Source organism: Serinus canaria, chromosome 6 (assembly GCF_022539315.1).
Source record: "Serinus canaria isolate serCan28SL12 chromosome 6, serCan2020, whole genome shotgun sequence".
In the NCBI taxonomy this organism is placed as follows: domain Eukaryota; kingdom Metazoa; phylum Chordata; class Aves; order Passeriformes; family Fringillidae; genus Serinus; species Serinus canaria.
This window is the reverse complement of record NC_066320.1, coordinates 8033313-8058406: the sequence shown is the minus strand read 5'-3', so window position 1 is coordinate 8058406 and position 25094 is coordinate 8033313. Positions and strand designations below refer to the sequence as shown.

Below are 25094 nucleotides of genomic sequence, written 5' to 3'. Positions count from 1 at the left end.
AAGGATAAATACAGGAGAAAGCTTGGACCTGTTACATCTGCTGATAACACCTTGGCTAGCAGCCCACACCTTGCATAAAGACCTCCAGGTGTGGTAGGAAGTAAGCCTGGTTTCCATGATATAGCCCTATAAATTAATAGTCTCTTGGGGGAAAAAAGAGATCCATCCAGGGTTAGCAATTGGCACAGATTTTTGCTAGCAGTGGTAAACAGCTTCTTTTCCAACCTTGGTAATTGTAAAGCCAAGACTTGTGCAGTGATAGGTTAATTTCAGCTGGAGATAATCTGAAAATAGAAAACTATTGGAGCTGAAGCAGAAGTGTCACCACTGCATCTTGTTGCCACTTTAGGTTTTTTGAAAGGAAAACATTTATCCTGTTCTCCCAAGCTCTGGGATGAGAGAAAAGCAAAACAGAAAGGGGAGGAGCTGGAGCTTGTGAAAACACACCAGAAATCAGATGGTCTCAGTCAGGCTGGGGAAGAGGGTGATAAGCAATGTCAAAGGATGTTCTCAGTGTGTTGCTCGAGCATCCCCACCACAAGTGTGCAGTGAGAGCATGAGAACAGAGGAGCACTCAGCTTTTGTCCCACAGCCCCCAGCCACAGCAGAGGATCAGTATGCTAACTCTGCACTGAAAACCATTCTTTCCCACAGGGGACCTAAGAAAGCTTGACAAATTAGTATAAGAATGCAGAGTATATGAGGGGTAACAAAACAAATATTAGAGCTAGTTAGCAAATGATCCGAAATGTTTTAATGCCTCAAATAAAGAAATTTATTTTGAGGAAAAAAACCCACAGCGCCAGCTGCTGTGGCTCTTGCACACCTCTTCTCTGTGCTTCCACACCCTCCTGTTTCCTCAGGGCAGAGGTGGGGAATGTTAAAGCCAAATTTAGAAAAGTGATACTTTCCTACATGAAAGGAAATAAAACAATGTGAGAGGTTTGAGTTACAGTTTCAGGCTTTTGTAGAATTTTGTAGATGAACAGTATCTTTGGACAAAAATGGGAGCTTTACTTTGCTATTTAAGATAAACCCATATTTATTTCAGTGCTAATGCACACCTATACATATGTTTGTAAAGGACAAGTAAGCAAAATAAATGTCAACCTCCCTGTTACTACTTTGCTGTTGGGAGTTTGTCATTGGTATTATGATAGAAGAGTTAAATGGGATTTGAAGGATGACGATCTTGCTTTTACCTTTATAAAATATATGTGTGTCATACATTTATATGCAAATGAGAAAATTCTGCTGTGTGACAAAAGGAGAAAATTGTGTTGGTGCTTTCTGATTTGAAGAGGCATTTGATTTATCATATTTACTGCAGTATATTGTTCCAGCTAATACCATACCTATTTAAAAAGGTATAAAGTCCTTTCAAATTTCTTTACAATGCTTGTGGTCAGCCTTGCATGAAATAGCCATTTGTTCTTCTCATATTAAAGCTTGTGCTTTCATGTAGTTCTGAGAATTTCCTATTACTGTAAATTAATTTCACTTCATTAAGTGGCTGGGTCACAGGCAAGGGAATAATAGCAGCCAGACACACAGGAGATTACTGGTTTGAATAACCATAAATTGGCACCCACCACTTTCTCTTTAATATTGGAAAGAAGCTTCTGGCTGTCAGAGCCATTTGATTAATCAAAAAAGCCTATGAATGTGAACTTTAAAGTCAGACAAGACAAAATTATTATCTACACAAACAACATTTTGCAGTGTGGAACAATGGATTCTAGTCCCTGTGGGAGACGATGGTAAAGATTCAGTTCTCTGTGTTACTTTGCTGTTATTTCAGGTCACTTGTGATTATTCAAAGTCATCGACTCAGCAGTCTTACATTATGCATGGAGGGCTCAGTTGTGAAGAGATGACTCCAGAGCATGGGGAGTTTATTATTTAGATATTAATTTGTCCTCTCGTGTAAATGATTATTTCTTCTGCCAAGATGATTATTATAGGGTCAAATAAAAAAGATAACTCTTGCTTTTTTCATATTCTTTTTTTCCAAGTCTGGCCCCATATTTGTTGAAAACAACTGAAGAGACACCCTCTAATTTCAGTAGATTTCTGATGAAAGCACTAATTCTAAAGAAACCTGAGGGGAGTAATTTTTCCACTATCTAAATCCCCTTATACTGAATAGAAAGAACAAAGATGCATTGAAAAGCATCCACGGTGCAGGTGTTTCAGAAAGGGCTGTAAAACTGCCCTGAGGAACAAACTGGAAACTACGTGGTCAGAGAGGCTGAATTTAGGGTACAGCAGCTGCAGGGAGCTGCAAACAAGTTAGCAGGCCCCCAGAGCAGTTGGAAGTATGGTGGATATTCCTGCAGCATTTCCTCTGAAATCTTACACAGGGCGTGGAAGGGAATTCCTGCTGCTCTCTTCTCAGCCATCCCCACTGCTCTCTGTTTAAACAAGGGTGAAAATTTCAATTATTGCTCTTTCTGCATCAAACACAACTCCTGATATCAAGTCTGTCTCCTCAGCCTGGAGTTGTATGTGGCACAAAGGCTTTCAGTTGCAGTCCTGTCTGGGAGAGAGAGGGAAGATGATGGCTCTTCTGAAAGCACTTTGGTGGTGGCAACACATTGTCAGCTCTGTCAGAGGACGGAGGCTGAGGAAAAGCTGACAGGTCTTGCCTTGCTCTGAAAATACCACATGGTATTTATTCACTCTCTGCCTTAGACACACTCTGATGGAAGGAGTGGTGGTGATTTTTTCTGATTTTTCTCCTTGTGCTCATGCTTGTCGTGGGTTTCGAAAAGGAAATCTTGTTCTAAAGACTGATCACTAATTTATCAATGTTTCTATCTTATCCAGACTGTATATGATGTATATCATGTAGCTAAGGGTGGCATAATTACTTGTGTAATTCTGCAAACATTTACATATGTAAATTCAAAAAGGGAATTTGTATCAGCCCAATTAGTCATGCATTTTAAATCCTATTGATTTTAAAAGTATGGTACTGAAAATTCGTAGCCATTTTTTAGTTGCTGTCACTTTACATAAAACATTGAAGGAACTTTGATTTTTGCATCAGACAGATGCTTCTAACATCTTTTTTTTTTTTTCCCCAAGGCTCCTCATTTTCTGTGGTAGTAATTCAAGCAGTGATAAAAACAAGACATTTCAGTTTATTTCAGTTATTACTACAATTATTCATCTGAGACAGGTTTTGAGCCTTGCTTGGCAAATAGGATGGAATAGGAAAGCTCAAGATTTCCTGTAGTGGTTTCCCAAGCTTCCCAATTCAAAAGCAGAACTTGAGAAGCATCAGTATATTGAGCAATTCATAATCAGTTACTAAGTAAAAGTTCAAGTTTTGTTAATTAATAATGCTCAGCAGTGAGAGAGAAGGATTAGTGCCTATGTGAAGGTTTTGAAAGCCATGTGATGTCCTAGTTGTCTATAAACTACAGGAATAAAACAGTTAAAAATCTATCCCAAGACTGTTTTTTGATTGCTCTAAGTCTACTACAGGTTCCAGCAGTGGAATTTCAGATGAGGGTTGTGTAACAGTGCCATGCAATAGGGCTGGTTGTTTTTACTGCTTGGATTTTTTTGAACAAGTAGGGTTTTTTCTGGCAAATTTCTGGCACTCAGCGTGGCTGAAAGGTAGACCCTGTTGTAGAGGGTATTTGGCAGAGTATAAACCCATATTGGAATACCTTTTCCTCAACTAAGTCTAAGTATCTGTAGTTAGGCTGAATGAGAATTGCAAACTGAAGTGGCTATTTTCTGTTTACTGAGTCCAAGCAAAGAAATGTCCTCCCCATTTTTCTTTACTAGATAGGTAGTTGGAGTAGAAAATAATTTTGTTTGGTTTTTGAAAGCTGGTGAAGACTTGTTCTTTTTGTTCATTTCTCACAGTGCCGTTTCAGGTGGTGTAAGGTCACATCTCTGAACAAAAGTGTGAGGACTGAGGAATCCTGTCATTGACTCCATCCCAAAAACAGAGACAGAATCTCTGGGCAAGAAGGCTTGAGCACAAGGAGAGCAGGTGTTGGAGTAACCAGAACTACTGAGTAGATGAACATTTGTTACAAATTCTTTTTTTTTTTGGTACACTTTACTGAGCCTGGTACATCTTATTTAGGCAAGACCCAGAAAACAAGAGACACGTGGCTCAAAATTCCAGGTGGCCTTTCATTTTCAAAGAGCAGGAGAACCTAGAGTCTAGAGTTTTCACACAGCTGCAGCAGGCTCTTCAATCTGTCTGGGGGACACATGGGGCCAGAGATGCTGTAGAGGGGAAGGAAGAGTTTTATGTTTGTGGAGGTTTATCTACAGCTGGGGGCAAACAGCTCCATCTGTCTCTGGGTTTGCAACGGAGTAAATAGCTGGTGAGAGTTTCAGAAGGAAGACAGGCTGTGTACTTTTAATTAATTTAGGAAATAAATCTTCCTGTGGAATAGGAGTACAGAGTAGCTAAGGGAAAGCAAAATAATGGTTATAGGAGCGTGCTGCAGTCTTCTCACTTGACTGATAGTTTTTCTGTTTCAGCCGTGCAGCACAGACAGGTGAGTAATGTCTTGTGCTTGTTGAGAGGGACACGAAGGAATCAGCTGACAGAGAGACAGCCAAGACACAGATTTTAGAGAGAACTGCTGAATAGACTTAATGAAAAGAAACAGGGAACAATGGGAGGTGAGGGAGGGTGATGTTTGAGCATGGTACGAGGCTGCTGTGAGAGGCAATTTGCACAGAGCTCAGCCATGTGCTATCTCATCTGACACAGCCAAGAGAAGTGCTGAAATGTGCTCTCCAAGGCAAGGCATGAGCAAATCTAGTGGGGGAAATGGCTCCTTGCCACATGTCCCAAAGCATTGCCCTGGATGGGAGAGGCATCTCTCTCCCAGGAGCCAACAAACAGTGACATAAAAATGTACTTATTCAAACCATTTCATAAGGACTGCACTCCTGTGTATTCAGTTTCATTAAGCCACAGAAGGGAGTGAATGCATGACACATACATAGAACAGAAACAAACAGTGTGCTGTAATAATTTACATTGGAGTTCAAGGTAAGTGCAGACTTTGACCAATAAATTCTACTTAGATATAGCAAAAAAAAAATCAATGGCCAAGACATGTACAAACATTCTTCACTTGTTAGCATAGCTATTAATACAATCCTGCTGTTCTGTATGGTCCTTGAAAAGTTGCAACAGTGGTTTTCCTACCCCTGTCAGTCCTAGATTTGCAACATATTATGCAAGAGTATATAGTACATGTGCTATCAAAATGCACATGTATACTATCAAGTTACATCAAACTTGAGAAAATTTGCTCATATTTTACCAAGAATTTTATGATAAATCTAGGAGTAAGTTTTTGAGTCTCCATTCAGTGTGGTGAGAACATGACTTTGTTTAAAATACTCTGTGCTTTGGATGTCACAGCTGACTCAATTTTTTCCTTCCATTTTCCTTTTTTTTCTGTTTTAAGTGCCTGTCCTCAGACAGCTATGTGGGTATGTATATGTATTTGTGCAAGGATAGCCACACAGTGTACAAACACAAATGTGTATATTTACCCAGGGAAAGGACAGATATGGATTATGGATTGACAGTTCTGGCTATGAGCTTCAGATTCAGGAAGGAACAATCTTCTGCTATCTTCCAGTGTCCAATTACCAATCAAGCCCCAGACTTAGGAGGAGCTGCAGGAGTGATGCAGAAGGGTAGAATTTGAAAGTGCAAACTTGCAGTGATATAAGCTAAGCTTAAGTTTTGAGTTTGAATGCTTTAATTGAAAAAGTAAAAGGCACAGATAAATGTACATAGCCAGGAGAACACATCTCTGAAGCACTTTTCAAGCAGATGAAAAGTAAGCCAGGATGTGTGGTATTTTCCACAAGGGTTCCAGGATGAGGGAAGAGACGAGAAAGTTGACTCCATGTTTCAGAAGGCTTGATTTATTATTCTATGATAGATAATATATTAAAACTATACTAAAAGAATAGAGGAAAGGATTTCATCAGAAGGCTAAGCTAAGAATAGAAAAGGAATGAATAACAAAGGTCTTCTCCCAGACTGAGACCGGCTGGACAGGTGAACTGGGATTGGCCCGTAATTGGAAACAGCCTGATGAGACCAATCACAGATTCCCCCTGTTGCATTCCACAGCAGCAGATAAGAATTGTTTACAGTTTGTTCCTGAGGCCTCTCAGTTTCTCAGGAGGGGAAAAATCCTAAGGAAAGGATTTTTCATAAAACATGTCGGTGACAAGGATGTGTTCCTGGTCAGGGCCTCTGGAACACTGACTGTATCTCCAGGAGTGTGCTGTCTTTTGCTTCTTCTGGGGCAGAAAGCACCAGGTTCAGCACATCCTTTGCTGTGACAAACTGTTCCACTGAAGGCAAGAAAGATTCCAGGCTTTTAAAGCAAGGATGCTGTTGAAGGTCTTAAACAAGGATGAGGGACTTGAGCTCTTTTTTCTGTCACATGTGGGTAATGTTTATCATGCACTTTATTTATCTCTTTGCCCTAATTTCCAATTGCAAGAAAAGGTCTCATCATACTGTATTTATGGGGTTTTTCCTATTCTTTTCTATTGAAAACTCTTAGTATATCATCTTGGTTTTCTCCAGGTGGGAGTGGTATCAGCCTGATGTAAACATTGAGGTGGTGGGCTTTCACCCTCCCAAGAACTTTGCCATACCTACTTTCATCAAGAAAACAGGGTCCCAGATTTCTTTACTTAGCTTTGGTGGTTTGGTTTTTGTTTTTTTTTTTTTTGTTGTTTTTTTTTTTTGGTTGGTTGGTTGGTTGGTTTGTTGGTTGGTTTGTTGGTTTTTTTGGTTTTTTTTTTTTTAATAGATAGTCTTTCATAAAGACTTATTAACTGATTTACTTTACTAACACATCTGGGAAACCTGGGTCTTAATAGTCTTCTAAATCCATCAGTTCTCAAGGATTTGAAGCAATATTTGATAGACAAAAGACTCCTGAGGATGAAATCTTGTCCCCCTTGACTTGAATGAAGTTAATATTCATCCCATATTATTTTATTAATTCTTCCTTGAATCATATATTTTTTCTGTACAAGTCCTTCAGAACTAAAGTAATCATTCTTTTCTCAGCCCCAAATTCAGAATACAGCAATTCAGCTACATTAAAAATTGGACTTTGAAAAATGAGTTCCTTTTCTTTGGCAGTCAAGCTTTAGTAAATAATAAACATTGTGGTAGACAATCCTTATCACAATGGTAAAGGATTACTGCTTTTGTACTTAATGCTTTAACAAATTAGAACACCTTAATCTTTTAAAAACAATTTGGGTTTGGAAAAACAAATTACATTGAAGCTGACAAGATGCTTGCCAAGTTCCAGGAGATGCAATTTACAACATCTGAGATATTAAACCTTGCATGCCTGAGTTCCTAATAGAAATGGGGGCCTCAGTATTAACCCTTTGAGCTCTGCTGTAGTCTATAACACATGAAGTGCATATTTTTGTGTCTTCCTCATAAAGCCCAGGAGGCTGCTGCTGGGTTTCTGTACTGTCTCAGTGGTACAAGATAAGAAGTGAACTCCTGGCTTGCATGCTTCTCTCTGCTGAGAAGAGAGGCCATAAATACATAAATGTGTATTCTGTAATCACTTTCATAAACTGATCATGCTCCTGAAATAAAACTCTTTGTTTTGGCCTGCCACTACCATTGTGAGGTGAATATAGAATCTCCACAAAAGACTTAAAAGAAACCTTTTTATTCTTGACCAGAATATATCTATGATAATACTTGTGTTCATATATCTTTGTATACACACATCTTTCATGTCATATTTCATGGGTAGCATGGCCATGTAAGTTTAGCAGATGGGATGCTTTCTTTTTATTCTCTTGGGGTCCTTAATATAGTACTTGAAATACAGGAAACATACTGTGTTATGCTTATGCTACTCAACTGTCCAAACTTAAACTCTACTCTGAACCTACCAGTGACTTCAGGAGGCTGTCTTTGTTGGTGTGCATACTTTCTTACTCTTTTGATGACATTCCACCTGTTATATGAATATATCTATCTATACCTATCTAGCCAGCTATATTTATATATATCTTAAGGTCAGGTTGTTCATGGGTGTACAGATTGCTCACCACAGATAATGAACCTGTAATAACACCCCTGGTGTTTTTCAAATGAAATTGATGAAGTTTCAAATAATAGACTTTTTTTTTGTTATCTTGAGTGCATGGCCTTTTTTTTTCATAGTAGTGAATTTCAGCATAATTATATTATCAGGCTTCAGAAATCATAGCCTTTAAATGTTCTCTAAAACATGTCTATTTATCATACTTCCTAGTTTTCTATTGTAGTTAATTCCTTTGATAGTATTTGTCAGATTAATTGCTGATAATATTAAATAAGCAACTAAAGCTCTCAGGTTCCAAAGGACTACCTGCTGAGTAAATTGGATAGGGGAAAACTTCAAAATTTAAGGATGGCAGAGGAAACTTGGAATTTCTTAATTCTTTGTTGTGAAGATAGGAATCTTGACTGTACTTAGCTTCATTTAACTAATGATTGCACTTTTTTTCAAGATTTATTATTATTATTGTTGTTGTTGTTATGCTCTGACTTCAAGAATATAAGTTTTATTAAATCCACACCACCCCTGCAGAACATTTTAATAGGTAAGGATTATTCTTCTGTGTTCAGCTTTGACTGTAGGGCAGCTATCCCAAGACATTTTTCTTTACTCCTCTCACATAGATTCCATGATATCCCTGTTTATTTTTTGTTGTCTCTTATCTTACTAGGTAAGTATCATTCCCTTTCTGAATAAAATGTCACCACACTTTTTTTCTTCTTCTTGCTGTTTTTACATTTTGTACTGCCCTTTTTGGAAATGACTGTTAGCATATCCTCATTAAAAAATTTTATAGCCTTCCAAATTAAAAGTGGTTTAAGAGACTGCAAGCCCTGTATGCTTTTTAATATTAAATTTTCTTCTATTATTATCAGACTTAGTCCCTCAAGCCCAACACTGAAGTATTATCTAAAAGAATCAGCTAAGGAATGTTCACTTAATGAAAATACTTTTCAGTTGTTGCATTTGCTGACCATTTCTTTCTATCACAAGTCTGATCTGTCTGTTCCTCTTCATTAGCTGCATCCTGCTTCAATTTGTACTTTATGTCTATCTCACCTATATATAACTCTTACTTTATCCAGCAGTAACTTTACAGTGACACCTGACCTAAGTGAAGAAAGACTATTTTTTCTCTTTCTTTATTATTTCTTTTCTGTCTCCAGGCTGTATTTCTTGTCCTAGCTAGCTGACCTCTTCCCTCTGTGCTCTCTGATGGCAGGCCAGTCAATTTGTCCCTCATGCAATTCAGCAGTTCCTGGGATTGTGTGAACCTCCAATCTTCTCAACTTTATTTTTCCTTCATGTGGTTTGCAGTTACTTCCTACCTCCCCTGTCCTCTTTTCCCTCTTCTTCTTTTTTTTTTTTAATCTTTTTGTGTTGTCCACACCACCCTAAGGTCTCAGCCCTTGGATTTTATCTTCCTCTGTGCTTTCTGAGTTCTTCTAGGTCTCTTTATTTGCTTGTCTGTTTGCTCCCTGCAGCATCTCAGTTTCTCTTTGCAGAGAAGAGTATCAGTTGCAGCTGAAGGTACCTGTAATGTGTGGTCAAAGGCATGGCCTTGCTCATAGGCTTGGTGTGCCTAAGTAGGTTCTGCAAACAGAGAAAATGACCACAGCACAACCCTAATGAAAAGAGCTAATAGGCTTGGTTCTTATTTCCATCTCCAACGGATTTTGCCTCAAGGACGATGGATTTCATGCTGAATTCCTTGCTCAGCACTGTTTGTGGTATTGTTACACAACAGGCTGCTGTCACTTCTCCTTCAGAAAAAGAAATTACCACTTGATGGATGCTTCCATACATTAGCCTGAAATTTGAATCCATTTTAATGGGATATACACTGAAACAATTTTGTGTTTTCTAGTCATAACTTGTCACAAACATAATTGTTAAATTAAAACTCTGTACATTCTGTAATATTTGGGGACTGGTTTTCTTCTCTATAAGCAGATCATTAGAGGTTAAAACATAGACTGATAGTCCTCTACATAAATTATCCTGCATAAATGTTGTGCCATATAGTGGACATTATTTTTTTTTTGTCAGTGAGGTGTAGAACACTTTAATTAAACTTTATAGAAATTTCCCTTGTCCATCCTTTCACACCTGCATGATGGATTGATAGAAAGCAGTGCTAAGGGTAGTATATCACAAGTCAATCCAACTCATATTTTAAAATTAGAAACGTATTAGTTTCCCTTTTTTCCTCCTCTGGATTTGTAGAGAAACTTGGGTACATGAAAATTCTAACAAAAATCTGCATTTTGTCTAAATTCTGCCTCAGAAACAATGGGGGGAAAATGTCACTACTTAAAATGCTCAAAATTACTTAGTTTCAAGAGCAGAATCAAGGCATAGTCTGTAATGTATGCATTTGTCCCTTGAGTCAGAAGATAAACTGTTGTCCCAGACAGTGTGGAAAGGTTCAATTTCAAAACTCCATTTGTCTATAACTTTACAAACACTATGTGAGCTTGTGTTAGTTAGATGAAGCAGCAATTTTTTCCAAGGATGAAATATGGTTGTTTTTTTTTAATTAGTAACTTTCCCATACGGTTCTGAATAACTGTGTGCAAGCCTTTAGGAAAAGTAATTATGTTTTCCAGTCAAATCTGCTCATGCCCCATTACTGTAATGTATATTTTTAAAACCATTCTTGCTGCCAAAGATAAACCTGATGCAGACTGGCAGTAATGAGATCACTGTGGGGCTTCCAGTGTATCTCTGAAAGCTTTGGGAATGTAAAGGCACACAACATCACAGGATTGGACCCAAGTGGTGAATATTTGAACATCTGCTTGAAAGAAAAATCTGTGAACAAAAAGTGAATTTGTTTGTGTCTGCTTCCCATTGGCATGAGCTGTACATGCACACCGTGCTGAGTGACTGCTGCCTTTGTGTGCCCCTCATAGGCTCATAAAGCTTTGCATGAAGTCTTTAGGACTGTGGACATACTGAGGGAGAGGGAGCCCTTCCACGCCACCATTGCTGCTGCTCCCCAAGGGTTTCCCTCCTCCTCCAGCATCCTGACAGTTCTCACTTGGCAAATGCACAGCAGGCCTGTATCCTCAGGCAGTGTGAAGAACAGCAAATACTCATTCCTCTTGGCAGGGCTGGCCAGCAAAATTCTTGTGGTTTGAGATGGTTAAGGTGATCTTTCAGGTGTTCTTTAATGCTCACACAGCCTGTGGCACTGTTTGTGCATGTAAAGTACTCTGTGACTGACAAGAAGGTTCTCAGACCTGTAAGGACTTTCCTTTATTTATGTATTTATTTTGCAGTTTAAAGCAGAAGTGTCCTGTAGGCAGAAAAGGGCTGTTTGGAAAGCAATTATGTTTCTGTCTGACTATTCCATCTTTTCTTTAACTCTTTTCTTTAAGACATGATTTTTAAAAAATTTAAGGGCAGAGATAGAATGTATGTGAATGGATGAAAATATGGATATTGGACAAGGTAACCTTTGATACTGATAAATCTTTCCAAGTTCCTAGAGTTTAAAACCCCATAACCTACGTTAAATAACAGCTTTGCAGTGTGGTTGGCAACTTTGTAGCAGAGACAGTAAATCAGTATTAAACTGTAAGTTCCTGAAAATCAATGTGGTCTCTTCAAGCAATAGCAGGTGCTTTCATTTCCAAGTTTGTGGTACGTGACCCTCAGAGCTTCAGCTATCATTCTATCAGAACAAGGTATGAGCCTTTTGAAGGGGGGAATTAGAAATGTCTAAGTTGTGTTTTCACTAATTGGTGTTGGGTGCATGTCAGGTAAGAAGTTTGCATTTTTAATGGAATAGTTACCATCTGCTGTTTAGACCTGCAAGAAGATCAAACTCTGGAAACCTCTGTGCCAACTCTGTGTAGTTGAACTTGCAGGCTGGAGCTGGAGTTTAAACTGTTGCTCTGAGCAGAGCTGAGAAAACACAGAGAATGGGACTGGTGGTATGCACTGAAAGTGTTGTACCCTGACTGTGGAATGGTGCCTATTACAAGGACCCAGAACAATCCTCTATGCTGAAAAAAGGGTTTCTTTGCCCAGGGTCTGTGCCTGAAAAAGCATTTTTAACCAATGTCCAGGCAATCCCCTGTAGGCATTCCAAACAGAAGACTAACTGCTATATTGTCTCAATGGAAATTTCTTCTGTTATTGGAAGATAGGTGGAAAATCAAATAAATAAATAAATAAAAAAGCCAACCTTCACATACTGGGAAGTTCTGATGAATTTTTGTTTATTCTTTGGAGTGTGACTGATGTGTACTGTTCTCCACAAAATATTACAAAATTTGTAAATGTCTCTAAAAAGTAGAAGGTTTTAAATTGAATATAGATGTACAAACCTAATATTAAAAAAAAAAAAGGCCGTGTCAAAGTGAGCAAAATTTAGTTATTCTTTTAAAATAATTTATTGGGTCTTCAAATTTAACTTGGCATGTGGCTGTGGTAAGATTTTAAGTACCATATTTCTGTGAGGTTTTGTTCCTTAGTTACTGTTATATTCATGTCTTTACGGAAATGTTGCTTTCTGACAGCTGTGCAATTATCCAGTGTCACTCCTGTGCCATGCAGTTAAATGGTCAGCAGCTCCCATGTTTATAAACACTGTGTGACATTTGAGCTTTGAAGAGTACATTCTTCCTGAATGCTTTTGGAAGAGTTCCATGTGCAGTATTTTCATGCATCGTTCAGAGCAATGTGCACTAAATGGAATGGCAGTGGAGATTGACTGTAATAAGCATTACATATGAAATGGGAATCTGATTAAACAGAAATCCCAGTGCATTACACTGAAATGATTAAGGCTAAAACGATAGGCAGTGCCACATGTATTACCATAGTTACTCAAGAACAGTACAGCTGTGTAGCTTGAGGAAGTTTCAGCAGCCTTCTCACAAAATTCCTAAAGTTTTCTTCCATCTCCAGTATTTTTCTTGATTACATTTACCTTTTATGTAGGATTCCTTCAGTGTATTTTTTTTTTCGATCAGCTATGACCTAAGTAACAGGCAACTAGTGCAGTGCAAACTTTAAATTGTGTACTGTGGTTTGAGCTGTTATCAAATTGTGTTGATAAATGCAAACTGTTAGGGACATCTTCTAATTAGCATTCATCAACTCCAGGGGTCTGTGCTAAAAGCTGGTGAAGGTTCGGGTCAAATTTAGTCTTTCTGTGAAATCCCTTGTTAGCAACCAAAAATGGGATTCAGTTGTGAATGGTATTTGGGAGTTTGCTCAGGGATGTATTTTATTTTTTTCCTCTTTTTTTTTTCTTCCTTTTTCCCACCCTTCTTTTTTATATTTCTTCCCCACCCCATTAGGCCGAGTTGTTTATCTTGTGGAGGAACTGAGACAGAGGTCAAGGCAGGACCATTGCATATAATTTGGACAGAACATAAATGAAACCTTACAGAGTTTATGGGGAGCAAGAACCCTGGAGAGCTGACTCAGACTAATGAGAGTATAGAGATCTCCATGACCAATTTGGCCTCTCTTTTTGTGGGAGATTCAGGCTGAACATGCCAGGTTTATAGGCTTGTATTAATGGAGAAGCCTGCAATGGCTAAAATGCCACCAGATCTCGTGATAGCCTTTCAGTTATTACTTGAGCTTCATCAGGACCACGGAGGGAAGAGCAGCTTTTCTCAGCAGTGCAGTTCTGCAGAAGTATCAGGCTTTACATTTTGATGTAACAGTGCATAACTTGAAAAAAGGTCCCTGCTGAGAGAGGGCCATCAGTAGTGTGTTTATGAAGGATGGACCAAGAATGAAGTCATACACACAGAGAAATACCAAAAAATGTGGATGGTAAAGACATGCTATGCTTGTGGTTCATTAATGGCTTGTAGGAAGCTCCTGTGTACCAGGAGTCAGAAGTGGCAGCTTCTGGTGTAAGTGTGGTAAAATGAATTCCATTATTCCATCAGTGTGGTGATCAGGGAAACACAGGTGAGCCTGCTCAGTGCTTTGGAAAAAACTCAGTTCTGGGAATAACTTTAGAAAGAAGGAAGACTATGGAATTTCTGGCAACACTTTTTTAGTAAAAGTTCAAATTGTTGGAAAATGAGACTCAGTTAGAATGAGACAGTTTCAGTGAACTTTCCATCTACAAAAATACATCATGGAAACTCTTTAAATTCCCATTTTACTGTTTAGAGAAGAAAAATTTTCATACTCCACTTTGAAATAATATTTAGAAATTTTAGTTAGCCTGTATTAAGTAATAAAAATGAACCTACAGGCTTGATCCAGTTTACTGCAATTGAGTTTTTATCTTCAAGATTCTTAGTCTGAATTATCTTAGTTTTATAAAGTTTTATCTGGAGCTGGGATGTTGTACTGGTAATTGTTGTTTTAACTTGTGTTCTAATGGTACTGTTAACAATTAAACTATAGAAATAGTATCAGTTTGGAGTGCTATTTAGTATGCTATAAAAATTATAATATTTCTATAAATAATTTATTTATTGTGGCTAGTAATGCTTTCTTTATTTTTGATCTAATAATGCTCCTCTGGAGCTACTGAGCCAAGAGGTATTTATTTAAAATACAAAGGAAAGAAGGTTCTAGGGAAGTACTAAAACCTCAGTCACTGGTACAGAGAAACTGTTTTTCTGTGAAGTGCTATTACCTATCCAAGTCACACCTGGACAAGAACTGCATTATTTTAATTGAAGAACTTTCTAAATATAAGTTTGGTATCTAGGGGATATAGAATAAATCCATCTGTTCTACCAAAATTGACTTTTTTATATCTGTTATCTTAACTTATTTGTATCCAAGACATACACAAAGCTTCTCAGACAAACAGGTGCACTTTGATATTGTCCAATTAATTACTGTATTGCAGTGGAAACTTGGTCTGTAGCTCTTCTGTGGGATTCAAACCAGTTTCCTGATTCTCAGGATGTTTTTCTGGACATTTAAATCAAGAACAAAGCTATTTTTAAAAACCCAAATCTGTCTCCTGCAATGAAACCCAGCAGCTGGACCTAAGTTTTACTCAGGTTGCAAAATTATATACAGAAGACAGTGCCTTTTTTTTCCTCTTGTACTGTAGTTTTGCTGCAGTAGATTTCAAAATGTTTCTAAAATTTTTTCTTATTCTTGGTGGAGGGGGGAAAGAAAACACAGTATCAAAAAATTTTCTTTTGAAACCTATTCAGGGGCAAATATAAATTGAGCAGGTAATGAATTAATGAGACTGATCCCTTATGAAAGATTTGCAAAGGGCTGAGATTTAGACATGACTACTTCTCCAAGCCCTCCTTTGCTCACCTTCTTTATGAATAACAATTAAAAACAAGTTTAAAAAAGTAAAGAATGGGTTTATCTGTCATTGTCATGCTGTTCTCTGTGAAGAACTCAGCTGTTCTGCAGGCTGTTTGCTCAGATGCTCCATGGCCAGCAGTTCTGTGCTGGGTTTTGCTCTCAGTGCTGAGGGAGACATTTGGTGCAGGAGCTGTGGGTGGGAGCCAGAGACCTGAGGCCCTGAACTGACAATCCTTGGTGTGAAAAGGGGCCCAGGGACTTGTGGCCTGGCCAGCTGAGGGACACTGAGGGACGTGGCAGAAGCTAGTGACCCCCAGACTTCCTCTTCTTTACACTGGGAGAGGATAAAACTCAAGTCTTCCCTCATTTGTGGTCTTTCCTTAGATGCACAAGCTCAAGCTGTTGTTATTTTGTTATTGTACCAAGATTAAATTATTTTAAGGTTTGGGATGTCTGATATACTACCATGTGAAACCTGGGGTTGAGGCAGTAAGGAAACCTGGTCTGTGTGAGTGTGGGGGTGCAGGTGTGAAGGGACATCTGTTCCCCAGCTGGTCACTCAGGTGCTGTGAGTGTGACAGCCACAGGGTCCTGGATGCTCAGACAGGGAAGTTTCCTTCACATAGGCACCCTGGGGCTTGGCCATGATCTTTCTGCATGGTTAGGGGTCTGCAGGGGGGGGTCTGCAGTGGGAATGCAGCTGTGGAGGAGGAGCTTTGTAAGAGACTGAGGCCCAGGGCTGTGGTCAGGGGACGATGGGTGACGTGTAGCACTCACTGCAATGCAGTGCATCTGCTCCCTGATGACAGCTGTAATTAGTCATCTCTTTGTGCCCTGCTTGCAGCTGGGATAGAGTTAATTTTTCTTCCTAGTAGCTGTTCAGTGCTGTGTTTTGTATTCACTGTGAGAGCAGCACTGCTAACACCCTGATGTTGTAGTTGTTGCTAAGGGGCGCTCACTCCAAATCAAAGACTTTTCAGTTTCCATGCTCTGCCCCTGAGGAGGTGCACGAGGAGCCAGGAGGGAGCATGGTCAGGACACAGACCCAAAGTAGCCAAAGGCACATTCCACAGCATAGAACATCATGCTCAGTATATAAACCAGGGAGGGTTGGCTGGGAGCACTGGTGGCTGCTCAGGAAAGGGTTGGGCATTGGTCAGCAGATGGGCTGGAGCTGTATTGTCCATCATTGTCATTCTGGGGCTTATTTTTCTCTGTCTTTTTGTTCTGTCCTTTTTCATTACAGTTATTTTTCAAAGATTTTGTTGTTGTTGTTATTAAGCTGTTCTTATCTCAAACCACAGGTTTAACCTTTATTTTTTTCTGATTTTACTCCCTATTCCACTGGGACAGGTGAGGGAGCTGAGTAAGTTGCAGCATGGTACTTAGTTGCTGGCTGGAGTTAAATCAGCGCAGTTTGCAAGAGATTTGGGTTTGAGTTCTTCAAGTGTGTCTCTTAGGACATCCTTTTCAAATTATTTTCTGTGAACTCCCCAGTTTGCCCTCTGCTTTGTTTTTTCATTGTGGAAAGCTATGATGCTCTTTATCTTCACCATTAAGCTACAGGATGTGCAAGTAATAACTTTTGCTACTTTAGTATCCCCCCTAGCAAAACAGTCTGGTGGTTCTTTTATGTCATGGATTTCAGGGTGGCAACCTTTGTTTCCAAAAATTGGGACACAACAGGAACATCTGTGTTTGCCATCTGCAAGACATTTCCTCCTAGGATCCCAGGGCTGGTTGCAGGGCTTCCAGACATTCCTACTGCTTGTTCCCCTGGGTGCACAGGGAGGCAACAGGTTTGTAACTATAGCTCTGCTGCATGTCATTCTGAACTCTGCAGCACATCCTGCTGTCACTAGAGCACAGCCTGTCCAGGTCTGTTTGAGCACCCAGCATCTCCTCTCACCTGTGCCTGGCCACTCATGCCTGCATCCCATTTTATGCAGTTTTTTGCTGTTAACAGCAAGGTGCTGACCCTGGCTAAGCAGCCAGGTATTGTGGAAAAGAGCCTTCCCTATTACTGACCAGTCATTATATGCTTGGAGAGGTTTTAGATTTTTTGAGAAGGTCAAGAAAGGTTTGGTTCTTTTCTTTTTTTTTTTTTTCCCCTCTGCAGAATTATTTCTGAACATAGCAGTATTTATTGCTTACTTTCCTAACTTCTTTAATCCTGCAACTGCCATTAGATAAAATAATGAACCGAGTTACTTTTTCATAAAGGCAATGTAAATATTTGTTTTCCACTGTATTCCAATAAAAAATGTTGTCATGGATTATTGGCAGTAAATTATTTTAAGTTATACATTTAAAAGTAATCAAAACTACATATCTGAAACTATCTTTGATTATTTTTCATGAAGCTTCTTACCCTTTTATCAGTGTTGCTATGAGATCTGAAATCTTAATGGTCATATTTCGATTTTCAGTTTCTTCCTTTTTCATTTCTATTGCAAATGCTTACTAGTGAGAAATTAAATGGTTTCCTGGATTCACTGCTCCCCTTCCCATCTTTTAGTTCTGGCCTGATTCTGATAGTATAGTTTATATGTTGTCACTTGTAGTGGTCCACTGAGTGAATTACAACTGTATTGTTCGGGTTCTGCATTTTACATTTGGCTCTTGAAAGGTAGCTGGGGAAGAAGAAGGGCACAGTCTCAAATAAACCTCTTTTTTTTTTTTCCAAATTTTTAGAATTTATTTGCTACTTTGAGATGAAACAAATGAAAGATGTGTGCTCTTTAATTTCCATTGTGCTGTTTATCTCAAAAGCAGATTTTCTATTTGATAGAAGTGTTTTGAAACATTACTCCCAAGTATCACCTAGACCCCCAACTATATAGAAAGTATAAAAAGAACTAGTACATTTTACACCTATATTAATAATTTTTCCATACAAAACTATAGCATACTTTACCCTGTAAATCCTTCCCCAATAGATGGCAACACTTTTACTTAGGCACAGTGATCTCACAAATTCATAGCCTACTTTCTTTATATAGGGTACATTTTTCAAGTAGGATGGAATAGGTCCTTCAAGGATGTTTCATAGACAATTTGTCTTCTTTTTGAATGAATGGACACAATCTCAAGCAATTGGCAAGATCCTGAACAGCTTGAATAATTAAAAATAGGTGACTATAATTTCCCAAGTATTTTTTTCCACTTTAAAGTAAAAAAACTCTAAGTTATGAAACATTAAATTCTTTCTTACTTTGAGACTTCTCAATAAATTTCCTTATGATAACACAGGTCTTCAGGACCTTGCTTTTCACACTGCTTAACTTTCATGAGCCTCTGGCAATAGACTGGTGATATCAGAAATTTGAAACCTGAGAGCGGTTTTTCGATAGGGTTTTTTAAAAAATTTCTTTGGATTGCAAGTCTGTAAATATAGTACAAAATACAGGCAGTTTCAGCTCCCTCCCAGCATGTTTTCAATTCGAGTAGCAGTTCAGTCTATGTGTTGTAGTTCTGAACAGAAGATATTTAGAGCCATTTAGACTTGACTACCTACGGTGATGTTGCTAAATACATTTCAAGCTATTAGAATGCAGAGCCATTGGCTCTGTAGGAGGAGCGCTGAGTGGTCTGGCACTCTGATGACTAAAGATAAACTCTTTAACAGCCTAAATTTAGGCACCTCATTTTAAAAACTTTGGCCCAGATATGTGAACCCAGAAGAATGAGATACGATAATTCATTTCAAATTCCCTGGCTCTTGCGTCTCCCCAGACTGAGCATTTATTCATACAAATTGCTCACTGTTGCAGATGAATCACTAAATGTAGCCAGTGCAATAACTCTGCACCTGAGCATTATTTAATTCTGCTTTGCTAATGCTAGCAGCTCTTTGCTCTTTCTCTGTGTGTAGCAGAACCTGGCTACTTTGGCTTTGTCTGGATATATTTGGGAGGTGAATAGGGAGAAAATGTACACATTTTTGCCCCCCTGTTCATCACTGCTATCGTTCCTAAGAGCTGCTGTTCCTCAGGTGGTCAGCTTAATGTTCCTCCCAGCTTAAAAGAAATGCAAGGGAGGCAATTATCAAGGGGATAATGCTCTTCATGATGAGGAGAATTACTGTGTTCTGTCTGTGTTGATTTTCCTCTGTCAATGAGTTTGCAGTTTCTCTTGGAAGGAGTCTCTTTAAAGGAGTATTTCAGGTTGGGAACATGAGAAATAAAGGGAGATACTTGTGTTGCCCACATTTTCTCTTGTGGTTGTGTGGACTACACAAATGAGCAAAATTTTAAAACACAGTTACTTAGACAAGGAACTTATACCTTTTTTAAGGACACAGTGTAAGCTAAGATTAATGTTAAAGATGCTGGTGTTGGCTACTTAGTGAAGCTTTACCTCATATTTTTGAATGAATCAGATATCCCTTAGCCTAAATCAAGGATGGATCTCTTGTCATTCCAGTGCAGCCTTAGAAGTCGTGGGCGTTTATTCTAAGCCAGTCATCTGTAGTCAGTGTCATAAGAGAAGGTGATTCATCCCATCTGACACTAAATATCTGAGAGGCTTATTATGCAAATGTGTTCTGAAGAGAAAGGTGGTTGATGATGTTCCTGCACAGCCCAGTGCTACAGTCTACAGAGCCTCTGAGTACCACTGCAGTCTTTTTCTGACATAGTGTGGAAATTATACAGGTTAAAAACCAGTTACTGGAAGTATTTTGTTTATTTGTATTTGTTTGCAGTTTTTTTTTTTTAAACTGGGTTCATTTCAGTGGTTCATAGGGCCATTTTTAACAGAGAGATAAGAATATTTGTTCAATAAATGGGGTCAAACTGGCACAGAAGAAAGAAGTTGTTGAAGGCAGGAACATTCAGAACCGTGTAATGAGCTGCCTCCTGAAATACATGTGTGCACTGTTTTATTAGGAGAGATGAACACACTGCAGTAATTGTTTAACCATGTATTAAGCAGGACATTAACAATATCACTGGCAGTGTAGAGTACATCTCTCCATGCTTGCTATCACTTTATTAGACTATTAAGTGTCTTGAAATGAGCTTATCTATGTCAAACAAAGGGGACACTTATTGTGAGAGCCTTCAACTGAGGTTCTCTCTCAGTACTAGTAGTGCAATCTGCTCCAGTTTTAGCTTCCCAGTGGGTTATACATGTATGGATAAATATGCAAACTACTGAGATGGAATGTTTCTTTATAATATGTAGTGATTACCCAAGTTCATACCAGGAAGACAATGACGTGACCACGCAAACAATAACTTTGTCTTGAACCTTATGTAAATAAGAGGAAAGGATGAACTCTCATATAAATGTGTGAAATACACTTGTGCATCTCACTGTCATGTTTTTAATTAACTAGGTTAGTTAACAGATAAACTGTCAGAGGTGTAGTGAGCCAGAGACAATACATTTTGGGATGCCTATGGAAAAGAAACACAGCTGAGGAGGATACATTAGATCTATCATAGAGAAGGTAGGTCTCCTGAACTGCATGTTCTGTGCAGTTATTCATCACAGGATCCCTTATACTGATGTACCACCCTGCCCCAGTGTGCTTTTGGGGTACATGGACACAGTCAGGGTACTTTGGTTTAGGAACTGAAGTCAGAGAAAAGTGGCTATCTCCATTTAGTTACTGTTCCGTGAAACAGCAGAGGAAGAGATGAAAATAACTATACAGAAACAATGTCAGTAGCAATGAAAACAGTCAAAATGAGCTTTAGAGTACATTTTTATATAAGTTCTTTCTGGAATATATTTTCCATGTTTTGTTTATTTTTATTATTATGTTTCTTTTTATTTTTGTAGGCTGTGGAAACCAACCTTGCATCAAAGGATAGTCACTGGGTCTATGTAAATGAGGTAAGAAAGTCAAAAGAGAAAACACAGTTTGCTGCAGTCACTCATCACCATCTTTTTTTTTGTTTCATATGTTTTGACACACCAAACTGAGCATACATGTAGCATTTTTGCTTTTTGAATGGCACAAAGTTCAAACACTGTGATGTCATTGCTTGTCTGTCTTAGTTGAATTGGCATAGGTTGAACGCCAGAGGTCAAGATAAAGCTTCCAATATACCTCAGAGCAGCTGGGAGACTTGCATTTACCTTCCTGCTGACACTATTTCATTAGCTATTTAGGAAGCAGAGAATATCTCAAAAGAAATCTCAAACACAGGCTTCTCTCTGGCAGAAGCTCACCCTCCACTGCTGTGAAAGCCTGCTCACAGATGCTAGGAGAGGAGAGAGCCCTTGCAAGTTTAGTCCATTCAAATATGTATTTACATGACACACAGGCTTTCTCTAGTGCAGAACTGTGTTGGTGTATTGGCCAACATCCAGAATAAATTAAATTCAAAGTGTAATGTTTCTCTCTGCAGCAAATGGGATCCTGTCCTGCTACAATGATTATTTATTTTACCTTAGTGCCATGATGCCCTAATGAGAATCTGTTCAGATACTTATTTCAAAAACAATGAAATGTTGCACTATATATAGTAACTTATAAATCAGTGATAAATGGTAGTATTTTATAAATCCTTGTTTTAATCATGATTTATTTAAAGATACAAAATATATAATTTAAAAAGAACAGTGTTCACTGTCTTTTTTTTTATTATAAATGCATAGCTTCTAATTTAATAGCCAATTCCTTTGTTAATTTCTCCCTCCTTTCTTTGCACCTAGCTAATAATTTTGGATAGGCAACTTTTAATAGTAACTATAAATTGTATTGTATGGCATTAGACAGGCTCTGTAATTAAATAGGGGTTAGGGAAAACGAGTGAAATCCCTGCTTGTAAAGGCTTTATAAATTCTTTCTAGTCCTTTTTACATTTAAGTACCTCCTGGTTTGTCAGCTGCTGTAATGACCCACTACAAAACATCAGCAAGATGCCCAGAGAGTCAGTGTTTATATTCACATAAAGATAATGCAGTGCATATTTCCCTAAACATTTATAGAGAAGGAGTGTTTATGAATTTTTTACTGCTTCTGTTATTGTTCAGATGTTAAAATTCACTTCACGAAGCCTGAATCTGAAACATTGTGATAAAAGCCTTAAGCACTTGTGCACTAATGTGTGCACACTCGTACACACACAAACAAATCACACAGGGTGTCAGGTCTGCCTCTCTTTTGGATGCTTTTGTTTCTTTCTCCTTTGTGGCTAAAGACTGGGTAGGGAAACTATGAGAGCAGCATGTGAATTTAGAGTATAAATTTCTAGTGAAAATATCAGTGCACACAATTTATAAAATGCAGTTCAGTCCAAACAGACAATTAGAGAAGCTTTTCAGACTCACAAATCTTTGGAAAAAAATCTTTGCAGGTAAAAGGAAGAGGAAATGTCATGGCTGTCCTTTCTTTAGCAGAAGTGTTGGAGTTTGTGGTGTGCTTAAAGCTGCTGTAAGAAGAAAGTGCATTGAGCATCTTCATGGATGCATCTATGGAAATTTGGAGGTTCCTTAGGGCTTGCTTCTTATTTAAGTGTGCATCCCTCCCTGCTAGCAAGAGGACAGACTGATTAGGCTTTACATGTTTCCAATTAGAGGTAGTGGGAAGTGCATGAATATTTGATGGAAAAGATGATGCTGATTCTTACTGTGATTTGTGGAATGGAATTAACTTTTCATTCCCAACAGTCAAATCAGCTCTTTTTGATGTGTTTCCATGAGAGTACAAGTCCATTATGCAAATGGATCAAAACCTTAGCCAGTCCTTTTTTTTATTCTGGGCAGATTGAGGACCCTACACTTCCCTGTTCACCCTGTGACCTAATGATCTCATTGCAAGAAAAGAGGGATGTAGGGCTGAGTGATTGAAGGGGCAGTAGCAGGAAAAGAGCACAGGGTCAATTTTTTCCATGGAGGTTCCTTGTATGAAGAGCACTGGATTGTAAACAGGCTTTTCAGGCCTTTTAGACTTCAGGGAACCATTGAAGAGCTTTGGATAGCTTGGGCTACTGAGATCTGCTTACAGTGTGCTCTGTCTTCCACTTCTCATCAAGCCAGTGAGGACCTGAAACTTGCTATAGGAAGCATGACTATATAGCTTGGTATTATTTCAATAAGAGATTTTATTATCTTCTTACTTTAAATACTTTAAATTTATGATGACTACTACATGCTTAGCTGCATCTCCAGAATAGTTCAAAACACTTTATTATCATTGCCTGTGTTGGGAGTTGTCAATGACTTGCAGTTTTGGAAGATCTGTCAGAACATATCTGGTGTTCTGCTTGAACCTTTGCTGTTCATACCTTTGATGGTTGAAGTGACCCACCAGCTTTGATAGACATGTGCTGCTGCTTCTTTTGGCAAGACTGGCACAGTTACAGATGGCCCCTGGTTTTTGGATGTTTATTTCCTGTTTTCTTTTCCCTAGATTTCTTTATTATTTTTTTTTCTCTTACTTTCTCTTTCATACCTGGCGTTAAGCATCTCTGTTGGCTTCTCATTACATTTTTCATTCTCCCCTTCTTTTTTTCTGCCTTTTCTGATAAAATGCTGTGCCTTGCCCAGGGCATGTGTCTGTGGAAGAGGTACAAGAGCAGTACTTGAAACTGAATTTGGATGTTGATGTACCAGGAGCTCGTGTCTTCTTCTTTATTAGTAGCAGCAGCAGCAGTAGGTCTGGGAGTATAAAAAGAGTTAGAAACCATATTTCCCTTTTTGTGGGACGGTTTTAAAATTTTCTCCATTCCAAGGGTAAAGAAAAGGTAAATTATTTTGGAAAACTGGAATATTGAAAGAAAATATATTCAAATTAAACTCAGTATTTTATTCCCTCATATCAATATATTTAATTTTAATTCCAAGTTTCTAAACATTCACTATTTTTACTTGTAAATCAGTACAAAAAGCAATGAACTACTCTTCCTGGAAGAGGAATGGTACAGAATTTGACAGATAATTCAAATTAGTTGTTTCACTATTAAGACATAATTTCTTTAATTTCTTTTTTAACTTCTTTTTCATTCAGTAGTTTAATCAAAAGCTGTAAGACATGGTCTGGCAAAGCACAAGACTACTCATTGATATAGAAGAACATTTTTTGTGAAGGGCAGGTAGGGATGAAAAAAAGGCAATGTAGTGTTACATGTCAAAAACCATCTGTATCCACTCTGAAGCTGAGGAGAGGTGAGGGACAAACTTTTGCCTGGAAATATACAGAAGACACTGAGGAAGACTGGTTTTGAGAGTGCATTTTTTTGAACAGAAATGCCCCAAAGGCAAGAAATTAAAATAAAGGAAGATTTTAATTTCCTTGCAGTGGAGAAAATAGGGTTGGGACACAGAGCTTCACAAAATTCCTTTGATTGACATTATCTGTAAATGTTTAAAATGTTAAGGCCATCAGTTCAGATTTCATTATGGCTGAGGAAGAATGGGCTAAGGAAGCCAGAAGCTAATGGGTGTGAACATGATCATGACATGGTAACATGAACTTTTTGGAAAAGAGGGAGAGGTGGGAAAAGGACCATGGGAATAATGGACATCACAAGATTGTCCAGCTTCCCAGCTTTGGGAAACTAGTAATGCTTTTGGAAAGATAACACAGTAAGTAAGAGGTGGCTTCAGAACTGTGGGATTCTCTGAAGATGAAGGCATAACAAGGTATCTTTATGGTGACAGTGGGTTATCTTCACAGAACTTGAAATCAGAGATGAATTCTAAAGAAAAAGTGATTTAAGAAAAGGGCTAGGGAAGAGTGTAAAGGAATAACAAAGTAAGGGATCA

The 25094-nt window shown here is 38.4% G+C and overlaps 1 protein-coding gene across 1 annotated transcript in view; it reads left to right on the top strand.

Moving 5' to 3' along the window:
• Positions 1 to 25094, top strand: part of GRID1 (glutamate ionotropic receptor delta type subunit 1) — a 281982-nt gene that overhangs the window by 149332 nt on the left and 107556 nt on the right. Inside the window, exon 3 of the mRNA XM_030241408.2 lies at positions 21162 to 21215. Coding sequence (XP_030097268.1) covers positions 21162 to 21215 — 54 coding nt within the window. The remainder of the gene's footprint in view (positions 1 to 21161; positions 21216 to 25094) is intronic.